Source organism: Rattus norvegicus, chromosome 10 (assembly GCF_036323735.1).
Source record: "Rattus norvegicus strain BN/NHsdMcwi chromosome 10, GRCr8, whole genome shotgun sequence".
Taxonomy (NCBI): Eukaryota; Metazoa; Chordata; class Mammalia; order Rodentia; family Muridae; genus Rattus; species Rattus norvegicus.
The window spans coordinates 71,417,058-71,432,426 of record NC_086028.1 but is presented as its reverse complement, the minus strand read 5'-3'; the positions used below and the strand labels follow the sequence as shown (position 1 = coordinate 71,432,426).

Below are 15,369 nucleotides of genomic sequence, written 5' to 3'. Positions count from 1 at the left end.
TGTTTCATGGGAACTGGGAACACTTACTACATACCTTGACCTCAGAATCCTCCTCTTCAGCCGGTAGAGCAGACCAATGGGATTATAGGCATGAACTCTCATGCTGGCTACTAGCTTCAGTGTTTTCCAGTATTCAGCTAATATTTTTTCTTACACTTATAGTTTTTCTTGTTTGTCTTCTTAAACATTTGATCTTGTGGGGGCTGGAGAGATGACTCAGTGGTTAAGAGCACTGACTGTTCTTCCAGATGTCCTGAGTTCAAATCCCAGCAACCACATGGTGGCTCACAACCACCTGTAATGAGATCTGATGCCCTCTTCTGGTGTGTCTGAAGACAGCTACAGTGTACTCACATACATAAAATAAAATAATTCTTTAAAACACACACACACACACACACACACACACACACACACACCACATTTGATCTTGCAAAATGTGACTCTGGATTTGAGTCTGTTGTCGCCAATTCCCCCAGCGTCATTATGCCCATTACTGTATCAACCTTCTCCATAAGAGTTCCTGCTTTCCTAAACAGAGTTAATAGTTGTCAGCATGAGTAAGTGTAGAGCTCTGTAACATCTGAAAGAATACTGCTCATTCCCCCTAGTGAAGCCTCTTAACATGCTCTGTTCTTTTAAGAGCCCGTGGTTCTGTTTATAGCTTCATACTGCTTTTCTGCATAAGATATAATTACAGATCTATTGTGTGTATGTGAGGGGTGCAGAGGGTGGAGAGTGAACTTACCTCAGCTAAGCATACACTTTACCATGGAGCTTCTCGCACATCAACTATTTCATTTTGCATAGCTGTGATTTCTAGATCTTCCCTGCTAGTTATAAGACTTCTACAAGAAAAACAGTAGAATGTAAAATACTTGAATAAAACAATATTTAAATTAATACAGGAGTAATCATACACTCACGGTCATATGTCTCTCCATTCCCTTATTTTGTGTAACTACTTTAAAAAGCAAATAGACCGCATAGATTGTAAAGTGACCAAAAAGTATTAGGAAACATATTAAAGAGTATTTTTTATTTTTTTTATTTTTAAAAGATTTTTTTATTTATTATATATAAGTACACTGTAGCTGTCTTCAGACACATCAGAAGAGGGCATCAGATCTCATTACAGGTGGTTGTGAGCCACCATGTGGTTGCTGGGATTTGAACTCAGGACCTCTGGAAGAGCAGTCAGTGCTCTTAACCGCTAAGCCATCTATCCAGCCCAAGAGTATTTATATAAGTCATAATTTTTCAGGACATTTGTTGAGCAATTGCAGAAGTTATTGAGAAAAAGATGTTTCAAAACTAAACAATGCTTTCTAGTCTGCCAATGTACCTATTTTCATTGTTTTTTTAGTGAAAGTATATTCAGTTCATAAACTAAAGAAATTTATGTTACCTAACTTATTCAGTAGAATAGTTAAATAATTAGGTGTTAAAACCTTGATTTGAGGTGACGAGCCTCAGGTAATAACTATAAACTGTATAATCCTATGACATTTTTCATGTTTATGCAACAGTATATTACAACTAAACATAAAGTTCTCAGAATATCTCTTATTGGATCTTAGAAAATGTGAGAATAGACTTGAACACACTTGCTTTCCCCTCCCCCTTCATTGCTGGATATGGAACTTAGGCCTTACACACACCTTAGACAAGAACGCTATTTCTAATATTCCCCCACTCCTACCTCCTTTTTTCCTGTCTTCCCTTTTCTTTTGTTGTTGCTAACTTGTCTAGGCTGGCCTTGAACTTGGAATCTTCTTGCCTTAGCCTCTCGAATAGCAAGGATTACTACCAGCTTGTACCACTGAGGCCTTATTACTGCTGGCTTGCACCACCAGGAATTTTGCCAACTGACTTTCAATATGTAATGCTTTCCTGTTTCCTGTTCATTGTCTTTATATTCAAGCAGTGCATGAGGTAAGGTTGGCAGAAATCATTTTCCTCATTTTTACAGGAGAAGAACCTCAGAAAAGGTTTTGGGGAGAACTGTGGCTATTCACAGTCTTCAAGCCATGCGCATTTGCAACTCTGTTTCTCTCAGAATAGACAGTAGCTTGAATGGTGGAATTTTTCAAAGCTGATAACTGAAGCATTTGCATGTTTAATCTAAGCAATATCCTAGCGTGGTTTGCCTAACTAATGCCTAGGACTCTATTAAAGTTTTAAACGAAGTCCTTTCCAGAATAAGAATGATATAATTTCCTTCATAATTTAGATAATTAACTCTTTTGCTTTTAATAGACAAATGTTAATTTCTCCTTTTGCTCTGTGCTCTTATCCTGACAAATGATTTAGGTAATGAAGAGCTGAGACCTCACTTCCGTTCTGACAAAGATGATTTGTGTCATTATTGTCGAAGGATTTACATGGGAGTGTGTAAGCGTTACCAAGTCCCCAGTTAAATACTCTGAGGAGTAGCCACGGCTAAGTTGTTTAAAGTAATGGCGGTGACTACGTAAAGAAGAGACGATACCCAACTTCTCCAGTCTCTTTCCTGGGGATTGAATCTAGAACCTTGTGTGTGCTGGACAGGGATAGTCCTGAGCCTCAGCCCCGCTGTCTCTTAAACTTCAAATGGTCGGGTGGTTTTTTTTTTCAACAGCTACAATTTATGACACAAATTTTAATAAATTTCTCTAAAGTATTTTATCTAGAAGCAAGTGATGTTGCTATTACTATGTCTTAGTTCCTGGTTCTTTTTAGATTATTGTGGTTATGTCCTCTAATGTAACAGAAAGTTAACAATTGAAAACTGTTTCTAATGTACTTTTTTTAATATCATTATTATTTAAAGGGGAGCCTGGCTTCTTAACTCTTGGCAGAAACTTTTTTCCCTCATTTAAAAAAAAAGTTCTATATTTGGTTGAGTTGGTGTTTCAGAAATGTTGAAAATATGCCAAATGAAATAAAAACCAGTTACACTCCTTTTATCTAGCCAAAATATTCCACATTACAAGGTCTTAGGCTCAGTTGAGAGCTCAAACTGTTGGAATTTATACTGTGATACAATGATAACAGTGTTTACACTTCAGTGTAACTGTGAGCAGTAAATGTCTCTCTCTCATGCAGTCTTTGTCTCCAGCTTGGGTTTGCTGGAAATGCCAGGGTTTAAAGCTCTACCTTGACTAGAGTTAAAACTGTTCTTCAGTACTTACCAGAAAAGTATGTTTATTTTCCCGAAGTATGCTTTCTTAATATTATTAATCAGTGGCTTTAGATGATCGTTTGTTCTTTTTTTTTTTTTTTTTTGGTTCTTTTTTTTTTCGGAGCTGGGGACCGAACCCAGGGCCTTGCGCTTCCTAGGTAAGCGCTCTACCACTGAGCTAAATCCCCAGCCCCTCGTTTGTTCTTTTTTATTTGGTTGTTCGAACTTTAAATTTTTGAATTTAATTTGGCTTTCTTATAGGTAAATATTATATGTTTAAGCTATTTCCCCATCCCTCCTACCCTGACTTTGCTCACTGCCCTCTACCTATTTGTCGCCTGTGTTTCCCAGACACTTTCACCTCTACTTTCACTTTATATGTGCATTTATGAGTGTGTGTAACTATATATAAAAATCTAGAAATCTTAAGAGAAACATTTGTCTTTCTGAGACTGGCTTAATTCGTTTAATATGAGTGTCCATTTGTATCCATTTCCTGCAAGTAACATAGCTTCATTCTTATTCATAACTGAAACAATTGCATTGTATTTTGTACCACATTTTCTTTCTCTGTTCCTATCTATGGACACCTAGGTGATTTTATACTTTTGCCGATGTGAGTTATGCTGTCATTATCACTGATATACAAGTATCTCTGATATTTTGACTCTGATATTTTGACTCAGAGCCCTTTGGGTAAATACCTAGGAATTATGTATATAGCTAGGTTTTGTGTTAAATTTGTTTTTAGTTTTTTTGGAGAAATTTCTACACTGATTTCTGTAATAACTGAGCTTGGTAGCATTTCTACCAGCCATATGTTAGGACTCCCTTTTCTCTATCTCCTTGCAAGCATTTGTTGTTACTTGTATTCTTTTTTTTTTTTTTTTTTTTTTGGTTCTTTTTTTTTTTTTTTTTTCGGAGCTGGGGACCGAACCCAGGGCCTTGTGCTTCCTAGGTAAGCGCTCTACCACTGAGCTAAATCCCCAGCCCCGTTACTTGTATTCTTAATGACTGGCATTCTGACTGGGGTAAGAGAGAATCTCGGTGTCGTTTTGATTTGCATTTCTCTGATGGCTAGAAAGGTGGGCTATTCCTTGGTCATGTGCATTTCATCTTCTGAGAACTGCCTGTTCTTTTTTTAGTCTACTTATTGACTGGGTTTTTAATTTGTTGTTTAATGTTTTTAGTTCTTTATGTGTTCAACACATTAACCCTTTGTTGGTTGGATAGCTTTGCTCCCATTAGGCAGGCTTTTTTATTTGACAGCTTCCTTGGCTGTACAGAAGGATTTTACTTTGACAAGGTCTTTGTTGGTTGTTGAGCTTTTTTTTTGTTGTTGTTGTTTTGTTTTGAGATAGGGTCTCCTGTAGTCCTGGCTCAAATCACCATGTAGCCCACCCTGGCTTTAATGTCTTTCTCAGCCTCTGGAGTCCTAAGATTACAAGTGTTTCCCACCCCACCTCAATTGGAAGCTTGAAGCTTTAGTCCTCAGGAAAAAGAAATTGCTTCAATTAATTGCTTTCATGAGGGCACTGCTGAGATCATAGTTCACATACCATTTTAATTTAAATAAAATCTGCTTTTGTGTGGGATAGTGGCGAAGTGAAGAACTGCATCTGTAGTTCTAGCTCATTCCTGTCAAACCACTTGTTTCTTCAGAAACTACTTACAAAATTAATAAAGGGGGCTGGAGAGAAGTCAACATCTAAGAGCACTTCCTGCTCTTTCACAAGACCAGAGTTCAGTTCCCAGCACTCATGATGGGTAGCTCACAACGATCTGTAATTCTGATTCTCTCTTTACAACCACCTAAAACTCTAGTGCCCTGTTCTGGCCTGTGCAGGAACACACACACACACACACACACACACACACACACACACAGATACACATACACACACACACACAAATTTAGAAGTCTAAAGTCTCATAGATTACTGTTACATAGGGGCTGTTTACTTAAGACTAATATTGTTTTTGGGGATTAATAGAAAATTGAAAAATAATGTAAGGTTCAAAATTGTGATATAACCTTGATATGGTATAAAATCCTTTGGATATGAATAATTCTTTTTATTTTAATTAGTGCTCTTTTGTATTTTGTTTTTCTAGATAGTGTTTTTCTGTGTAGCCTTGGCTGTTTTAGAACTTGTTCTGTCGACTAGGCTAGCCTTGAACTTAGAGTTCAGTCTGCCTCTGCTTTCCACATACAGGAATTAAAGATGTGCACCACCATGCCTGGCTTTACATGCATTTTTACTATGAATCATATTTGCTTCTAATAAAATTGAGACATGGATAATTAAGGAACTTATTGTTTGGTCTCAAGTATATTATGATGTAAATCAAAATATAAAATCATTTTTAAAAAAGGCAAAACTTTTTTTTTAAAGCCCTGCAGTGGCACATGCTTTTAATCCCAGCATTCAGGAGGCAGAGTCAGACAGATACCTGAGTGCAAAACAAGCCTGGTCTACAGAGTGAGTTCTAGAACAGCCAAGTCTACACACACACAAAGAAACCCTGTCTCAAGGAACTCCCCCCCCTCCCCAAGAAGAAGAAAAATAAGAAGCCCTCCTATGAGCTGTGCTTGAATGCGGTCTGTTGGCCCTTACATCCTCGCGTGGTGCACACTTTCTCAGCCACAATAAACAGGGTTACTTAAAGGGCTGAGCCAGCCGAGGGAAACAATGAAAAAGCCAAATATTTAGATGATGATGAATAGTTCTTACTTTTCCACTCCACGACTGAGAAGCGGGTTAAGTATATCCATGGGCTTTCATTTGTAACTTTTGATAAAGTAACTGCCTTTCTCACTTCTGCTTACACACTTTTCCAAAATTATACACACACACACACACACACACACACACACACACACACACACACACTAATATATTACGAATGTGGGGTGAGTGACTTACACCTCTCCCAGATAGCATAGCTGATTCTTGTTTTCAATTTGGGGGAAGGCTTGTAAAATGTATTTGAAACGTTATGGTAGATGATCCAAAAGATCATCTTTCCAAACCGTCTTGAGCCCAGTTTATGGTGTTTACTTGCTGTCAAAACTTAGAAGAAACATTCAGAGTTAACATCCGTAATGTAAAATGTCTGCCTTGTTAGGCATTAAAGACGCATTGGTCAACAGGTATGATGTTATTCAACTGTGTAGCTGATGTGAGCGTGGGCATGACCTCCCAAATACATGAAAGACGGATGGCTTTGACAGTTACTGGATGGCAGCGCTTGCCCTGGGCCCTTTGCTGCTTCATAGCAAAACTCTGTTTCTTTGGAAAGCATGCCTGGGGAGTACGGATGTTTATGAGGCTGGGCAGGCGAAAGTAAAAAGGTTGTCTTTTGACATTTCAGCAAATCCCTTCCAGCCCTTGCTTTCCTTAGCATTTAGGCTACTTGCTGGCAGGAGAAACTGGCTTTTTCACATATGCTACGTGTCATTTTAAATTGAGCATTGATTTTCATGGCCGATGATCATTGTACATACAGTGAAACTCTAGAACCATTTCTCATGGAATTTAGTTTTCCCAACTCCTGTTTTTAAATAGGAAAAGTAAAGCAACAGACTTGACCTACCTAATTACATTAGCGAGGGTCATTGGGAAAAGCTGTGCAAGTGTTCATTTCCACCACGCAGCTTTCAGTCCTTACGAGAGCCAGCTCAGACCTGATCCAAACCCCAGCTTTAGTCTTTTCACTCCTAATCTTCTCATCTGTAATATAAAGTAATATCTTCCTCGTAAAATTATTAGGTAAATTATGTTACTATGGTTAATCAATATAGATCTGCATAGATCTATAAAGAAACTTAAGTGGGTGCTAATATTCTATTCTAAGAACTTTGGTTCCCATGTTTTCCAATTTTGAGATTTTAGCTAATTCTTAATCTCAATTTTATTTCAAAAACTTGATCCCTTACATTTTCACTGATTTGAGACAAGGGATTGTAACTTGCCAGACTGTCCTTAAACTCCTAGCTATCCTGCTGCTTCTTCCCCAACTTAACTCTCAGGTGTGCACTTCCGTGCATGGCTTATTGTCAACTGTTACTTTTTGTTTAGAAATCTAACCTGGGCTAAGCCAATTTTATCTTTTTCCTTAAGCGTACTTATCTTCTCTGGTACCTCCTGGACCCCCTTTAGCTGGAAAGTTAGAGAGCGTTTGGGCATTTCCCTTCACTTCTACTTGGTGACTCAACGTCCTGTAGGTTGATGCTCTTACAAACTGGACCTCTTCTCTTCCTCTCCTTCTCCAAGCCAGGCCCTCACTATCTTAACACTACATTCGTGGACTAGCTTCACTTCTCAGCTGGCCTTGCGTCCATACACCGAAGCTGACATTAATGTCTTAACGTATTCATTTGGTACAGTCTTTTCTGTTTGTAAGTTCTTGTCAGGCAGAAAACATTTTTACCTCGCCTTGCATTCCTATTATCTAGAACAAACAGCTTACACCCAGCCCAAACTGCGTATTCAGTGTTTCAGTTTCCATCATTTTCCTGCACTGTTTCGATTTTTATACTTTCAGTGCTTTTTAAAAAAATATTCTATGTCATTCTTAAGAGCTACTTCAAACTAGCTTTTTTTTCTACACTCAATTAGTATGAAAACTCCGAAACTGTAATACGTTCAGTCACCTGTCAGCACCTGTGGCAGATTGATTCCAGAAGACACGGAGAAAAGACCATATTCAGATGATCAGTCTCCTGTGTAGAATAGTGTGGTGCTGCGTCCAATCTATGCCTATTCTCTAGTGTACTTTAAATCATCTCTAAATTATTCTCAAGACCTAGTATAAGTGCTACAGAGCTGTTTCTCTGCATGACTTAGGGAATAATACAAAAGTTATAAATGTTCAGGGTAGCCCGAGGGGAGGTCCCCACCCCTGTACTTCCTGTCAGTGGTCGGTCGATTCCACTTCCTTAGAACATATCAGTATGGAGGAGCAGCTGTCCGCTAGCATATTTTGAACTTGAGTTCTTTTAAGGAGAATTTTTGTTATATAAAAAAGCAGTTCATTCTTAGGATGATATAAAGCTTGAACAACAGAGACTCGGAGGCTCTTGGGGGTAGCAGTACTGGGAATTAAGTCGACAGCCTCACACATCCCAGCTAAGCACTCCGCAGTGAGCTTCCCTCTGCCAGCCCATGGCGTATTAAATGCATTGGTACTGTTTTAACTGTGATTTGTTTAGACTGCCACTGAATGACCGGCTTTGGTTCTTTTACACAGGGTCTTTTTAGTGTACACGAATTTACTTTGTTACTTTGTTTACTGATGTGCTTGCTGATCATTGACTCTGTTACTATATTTTCAATTGTACCATTCTCATTTGAATTTGTAAAAATTTCTACTTCTAAGGTTAAAGAGATGGCTCGTTAGGTAAGAGTGCTTGTTCTGTAAGTTTGGGAACCTAAGTTTGAATCCCCAGATCCATCTAAAAGCTGGGCATGGGCATGTATACCCTGTAATCTCAACATTGTGGGGGAGACAGACACATCCCAAGAGCTGTATGACCAGCTAGTTTAGCCTAAATGGCAAGCTTCAGTTCAGTAAGAGACCCGTCACAGGCAAGAATGCATAGAGAACTAGAGGAAGACTCTTGAAGTCTTGTCGTGATCTGTGCATGTGTGAATACAGGTGGGTAACACACATACTACACACACGTGTACACACACATGCACACACATAAATCTTAAGAACAAAGGCACACAGTTTAATGACTAAAGTCTGAATCATCTTGGCAGAAGTGAACATTTTTAGGGTGTGTGTGTGTGTGTGTGTGTGTATGTGTGTACGTGTGTACATGTGTACATGCACATGCACATAGGTTTATTTGAGCCACTTGTATGCAGGTGCTGTCATAGGTTAGAGGGAGAAAGGTCCCCTGAAATTGGAGTTACAGGAGGTTATGAGCCACCTGATATGGCTGCCGAAAACTGAGCCCAGTTTCTTTGGAAGAACAGTAAATGCTCTATTACTACTGCACCACCATCCCCCTAAACCGTGTGTTTTTATCTTACTTAAATATGTTTCCAACAACTGCTTTAAAGTCCTTGTCAGTCATTCTCAAAGCTGCCCTCATGCTTCCCAACTGGTGTGTTGCTGACTGCATTCCCTAATGTGCTGCCTTCCCTAATGTGTGTCATGTTTTCTGAGTAATTTTTCATTGTATACTACACATTATGGTACATTATAGAGATTTTAAAGGCCTATCTCTTCTGTGGAATATTGATTTTTGGTTTTTATAGGCAATTCAGTTAACATCTGGTCATCTTAAACTTGTGTAGGCGTGGTTCGATTTGTTACTGAGATCTCAGGAAAACACTCAGTCTTTATATTGTTTCCTCAGGGTGTAGTCAGACTTTGGTTTAATTCTTTGTTGGGGTTGATTTAGAATAGGCATTACTTTGAATTGCTTTTATTAATAACATAGCACATGGCCTTTTTGATATCTTAAAAGGCTGTCAGGCGTTAAACCAGTAATTATAGCTATCAGCAGTCTGGCAATTACAACAGCCCTAAGCATTCTTTGGCCCCTTTTTCGTCATTTTTTATTCTTAACCTGAGTTAGGTGCCGTCTGGTAAACCATGGGTGAGTCGCTGTGGAACTTCAATCAGGGGCTGACAAGCTTGCCCAGTTTCCTGTGGCCTGTTGTGCATACTTGCTAGATTGGGGTGACCTTTCCCACCTTAGGACTGTAAATAGGTCACTGTTTCCTGAGAATAGATAGGTTTTTAAAATTATCTTAAATGTATCTATATAAATGATACAAGGACTATAACTTTATTAAGTGTTTCTTTACTTTTTCAAAAGTTGTTCCTAAAAGTATTTAATAGTTTATCCTTTCTTCACTGATTTAAAATTGCCCCTCATTATGCCAAATGTTAGACAATGGTCGTTTTCAGATCCTGTTCTAGATTCTGGTGTTCAGTTTATCAGGTCCTGTTATATTATCCGGTATGTTCTCACCATATCACTTAAATAAGTGTGTCTTTAAATATAACTGAACACATCAGTAGTTACTGTGTAACTTTTTAAATAACTAACTTTGTGGTTGTTTTATCCCATTCAATAAAAATTTCCTAACAATTTAACTTAAAGACATGAATTTATTGTTGGTGATGTTGTGCAATAGGGGAGACTATGAACTTGGATAACGCAGAGCTCTCAGACACTGCAGAAGCCTGTCTTTCAAGCCTCTAATGATACACAAACTGGAGCCTGAATTCTACCCTAGGAAGAATTTAAACATAAAATAACCCTTCTAACCAGGGTGTCTTCATTTGTAGATGAGAGGGATTAAAATAGTAGTTATCAGTCACCCTGTGCAGTCTACTATAAAGTATATACAAGGTTACATAGTGAGCAAGGTAGACAGATACTGTCAGTTTGCAGAGTAGAAATATATTAAATAATTCTCCTTGTATGGGCATTTTTTTCTTTAAAAATTTTTAATATAAATACAGTCTCAAGGGATTAACACAGTAGATATGCCCACCTGCTTAAAGAACTAGAAAAGTGAATGTTACGATGAGACACTGTTTTTAGATATTCAACACTAGGTCCAATAAATGCAAAATACAGTGGGCGCCACTGTACCAGGCCGGAGTAGGAAGGACGAGGCAGAGCTCAGTAATCTCACTGATGTGAAGAGAAGGCTTCATGGCAGTGAGAGTTTACAAGGCAGAGTACCAGAGTTGGAAAATAGTAAGACATCATACAGAGGACAAGAACAGCAGCAGACTTCCAAGCCTGCACCAGTCAGAGAATGATTTAGCGCTGTCTTCACATACTAAAAGAAAAAATTGTCAGCATGGAATTCTTGCTCAAAAATGAAGACATAGCTTATAATCCCAGCACTCAGGAGGCTGAGGCAAAAAGAGCATGTGTGAGGTTAGCCTGAGCTACAGATTAAAGGACCCTTTGCCACACACACACACACACACACACACACACACACACACACACACACTCACACACTGTATAGTCTATATATACGCACACACACACACACACACTCACAGTCACACACACACACATATAAAAGATATTTACTACTGCAAAGGGTAAAAATGTGTAAAGCACATAGACTAAAGTAATATTCTAATACTTGTTTCTGAATTTGAAGTATGTGGCATAGTCATATAGTGTGTTAAAATGGGGGGGGATTTAACAATGCATATAACATTTCTGTACTTTTTTACTTTTATGTAAATCTAAACATTCTAAAATTTAAAAATAATTTAAAATAAGTGATATTATTTAAAAGCATCAGAAGAATGTGTTATGGTTTTATAGTATTTGTAAAAGTAAAATGGCATAAAATTCATAAAAAGGAATGAAAGTCTATTGTGTACGCATGCCATTTGTGAAGCAGCATAACACTATTTTAAGGCAGATTGTGTTGTTAAGACGTGTATCATAAATTCTAGATCAGTGGTTCTCAACCTGTGGGTTGCAACCCCTTCTGGGGTTGTATATTAGATGTCCTGCATATCAGATGTTTACACTGCAGCTCTAATTAGTAGCAACAGTGCAGTTATGACGAAACAATGTCATAATTTTATAGCTTGGAACGGGAGGGAGGTCACTTCAACATGCGGAACTGTATTAAAGGGTCACAGCATTCAGAAGGTTGAGAAGCCCTGGTCCAAAGCAATCTCTAAGAACAAAACTGCAAACACTAAATGCTGGAAACATGGCTCAGCAGTTAAGAGCACTGGCTTCTCCTCCAGAGGACCTGGGTTCAATTCCCAGCACTGACATGGTGACTTACATCTATAACTCCAGTTCCAGAGAATTGAATGCCCTCTTATGGCTTCCAAGGGCACTATAAATACTCATACATACTAAATTAAAAAGGAAAGGGAAAATTTAGGGATTAAAAACACTAGAAAAAATTTTGATCCAATAAAATGGAATTGTAGATGGGACAATAGGGAAGATAGCAATATAGTAATTTTAAGTTTGATTATAACAATAAGCAAGGTTCATGGCAGAGCCCAGTCGTTCCAGGAAATGCTGAGGCTACACCACAGGCTACACGCCCAGCCCTTGGGAAGCAAACAAGTGTGTAGAAGAGTGATGGAAGAGAAAGAAGTGAGCAGTAGGTGGTGGAGAGATGAGAAACAGAAAAGCCAAGTGGCGAGTGTGCTCTGAAAAGAGGTGAAACTGGAGGCAAAAGCAGTTGCTGGTCTTGCTTCTTGGGAAATGATGAATCCAGTAACAAATGCAAGTGGACCTCTGCCTTCTTCCTTTGAGAAAACTGACTGGTGTGTGAGTCTCCGTGACTCCCAGAACTACATTCCAATCCAGGAAGAATAGTGCCTGCAGAGTGGAGTTCCACAACTTACTATGTCTGCTCAATTCTAGAGCTGACATAGTGAGCCTCCCTGAGGGCATGAGAGGAAAGTTGGCCCCGCCCCTTATCCTGAAAGTGTGGGAGAGTTGACCCTAGTAGAAGGGTACCAATGAGCTAGTCCTGCTCCTTGCTGGTTGCCACAGACAAGAGTGTAGGCCTCACCCCTCATCTGGGCAGTGTGGGAGAACAGGCCCTCACAGCTTGGGTGCAGGAGAGCTGGTGAATAGACCAGCTCAGCTCCCACCTAGGCCTCGATCCAGGACTTTGAGTTAGCCTACCCTACACCTCCATCTATGAACTGCACATGGAGGGGCCAGTCTTACAGAACTAAAGCTGCAAGATCTCTGTGACACAGGGCAACAACAGAATATTCGAGAGGAGGCCCAGTAAAGAAAGTATATCAGAAGTAGAGGCCTAGAACCAGACCAGTGACTCATTGGAGTGAACATTTACAAGTGAAGCTGTTTGGACAGAAGGGTATGTTGTGACACTGCCGCTTGCACAACGGATATGTGTGTTTCATTTATATATTTTAATATGAATGAATTCCCAAGTAATATGCAATCTGTATAGACACAAACAAATATATACTGTCTAATAACACTTATTTGAAGTTTCAGAAAAGGCAAAAACAAGCTAGTCTGTGGCTGCCTCAGCCAATAGAAGGCAGTCAACTGAACAGAAAGCAGTGTTGGGAATGATCTGTATTATCAGGATGGTGGCAGACTGCACAGTTGCTAGAACTTACGTTATACACCGAGAATGTGGATCTTACTGCGTGGAGATGCTCTCATGTACATGAGAGAACCATGGAAATGTACGAACGAGTAAGACTTGAATAAGCTGAAAAACTCAGATGTGCAAAACGAAATACTCTAAATAAGATGTAAAATGTTAGGTATTCATCCGATGTTTAAAATAAGTTTTATTTATCAACTACACTTTTTAATGTTTAAAAAAATTAGGTTGAACTAAAACGACAGTACAACGACCACCACTCAAAATTGAGAGGTCTTTTGCCTGGCCGTCAATGGTATGAAATTCAAGCATACAGAGCCTTAAATCAGGCTCTAGGCAGGTGAGTAAGTTAACATGGATTACAGTATGACTGTCTATGGTTTGTCTGTGCCCAAGAAGAGGGAGTAATGTTTGCTACTTTTAAAAATCAGTTTACTTATATGTCAGAAGAGGGAGTTGAGACCTGCGGCAAGCACTTTGCCAACTGAGACATCAGTATTATCCCCAGCCTGTGGAATGACTTTAAATTATCATCTCAAAAGTAAGTTTTAGGGTTGGGGATTGGGCTCAGTGGTAGAGCGCTTGCCTAGCAACCGCAAGGCCCTGGGTTTGGTCCCCAGCTCCGGAAAAAAAAAAAAAAAAAGTAAGTTTTATTGTAGCACATAAGCTTCCAGTTTATAACACAAAGTAGATTTGTGCAAACCAGTTTAAAGATTAATATTCTGGGGGTTGGGGATTTAGCTCAGTGGTAGAGTGCTTGCCTAGCAAGCGCAAGGCCCTGGGTTCGGTCCCCAGCTCCGGAAAAAAAAAAAAAAAGATTAATATTCTGTGTATGTGACATTATAATCATCCTTGCAAACTTTTGTTTTCCAGTGAAGCTATAAGATGTTCAGGTAATTCAAACAAAGGAGAGAGTCCTGACAGGAGGACAGTGTAACATATTTAGAGTTCAGCAGGAGATCTGTAACTAACCCTTATCTGAACCAAGCAGATCTGGAAAAGATTTCTCTCAGGTGTTGTGTGTACTCACATTGCACAAAAATGACAAGATTGTGTTTGAATTCATTTACGTGAAGCCAATGACACAGGATATCGGGTAGATTAATTCCTGGAACACATCACTCATGCCGCTCACAATGCCAGAACTTTGTGTGTTCTCGTCAAACCAATTATATTGGGAAGCCGCTGCAGGGCTGCCAGTCCTAACTGGACATGTGGTTTCCTTGGCACCCAATCACTGCACGTTTTTCCTTGAAGGGTCTCATTTTCTCTTCCTGATGACTGACTCCTGTTTTTGTTTGAAATTATAATATTCAGCTAATAGTTTCTAGGAAAACTTGAATATAGACTTTTAAATTCTCGATTTTCACTTGTTACACTTATTTTTATAAAAATAACTTTAATATAAATAACACCTGAGCTTCAAGAAAACTTATGAAATACAAGTTCCATTGCATTCTTTATGATTTATAAACTCTTTGTCACATTTGGTTCTTCGGTTGATAATACTACTAAGAGTACAAGTTGGAACTTTGTAATTTAACTTTCTTGGTTTATTTTCAAACTTAAATCTGAAAATCAATTACGTTGCTGAACTCACATGGTTATTAAGTGGCCCTTCACATATTAGCCCCATCTGCACTTTCGAAACTACAGACTTGCTTTTTTATCCATATTCCCTACCTCTATCCTCTAACATTTTCACCATTAAAAAAATATATTACTATTAAACCTATCATTTTCTGGCATGACACATAGACTTCTACGCTGTTCACGTGGCAGAGTAACGGTTGAAGTCATGTCATGTGTGGGTGCCTTCCATTTCTTCACCCAGAGCTGTTTACACCCTAGCAAACACATGAGGCTGTGTACGTTTTCCCTACTGTGTGCATGTCTCATCGGCAGGTAATAGCTTGTTATGTGTTTGTGTGCCTTCCCAACATGTGTTTACACTTGCGTTCTCAGCGGCCTCCTGTGTCTCAGTTTGACATTGCAGTGGTGACACTGTTCTGCAAAGTACCACAAAAGTCTGGATTCGAAATATCAACATACTATTAATTGTATTGTCATTTCTATTGATTT

General features: G+C 38.9%; 2 protein-coding genes across 2 annotated transcripts in view; both read left to right on the top strand.

Moving 5' to 3' along the window:
• LOC134480843 (large ribosomal subunit protein eL21-like) overlaps nucleotides 1-15,369 on the top strand; it is a 1,068,210-nt gene that overhangs the window by 243,952 nt on the left and 808,889 nt on the right. The gene's annotated exons all lie outside the window — the stretch shown is intronic.
• Brip1 (BRCA1 interacting helicase 1) overlaps nucleotides 1-15,369 on the top strand; it is a 126,049-nt gene that overhangs the window by 95,657 nt on the left and 15,023 nt on the right. The window contains exon 17 of the mRNA XM_006247063.5: nucleotides 13,515-13,627. Within this exon, the coding sequence (XP_006247125.1) occupies nucleotides 13,515-13,627 (113 nt within the window). The remainder of the gene's footprint in view (nucleotides 1-13,514; nucleotides 13,628-15,369) is intronic.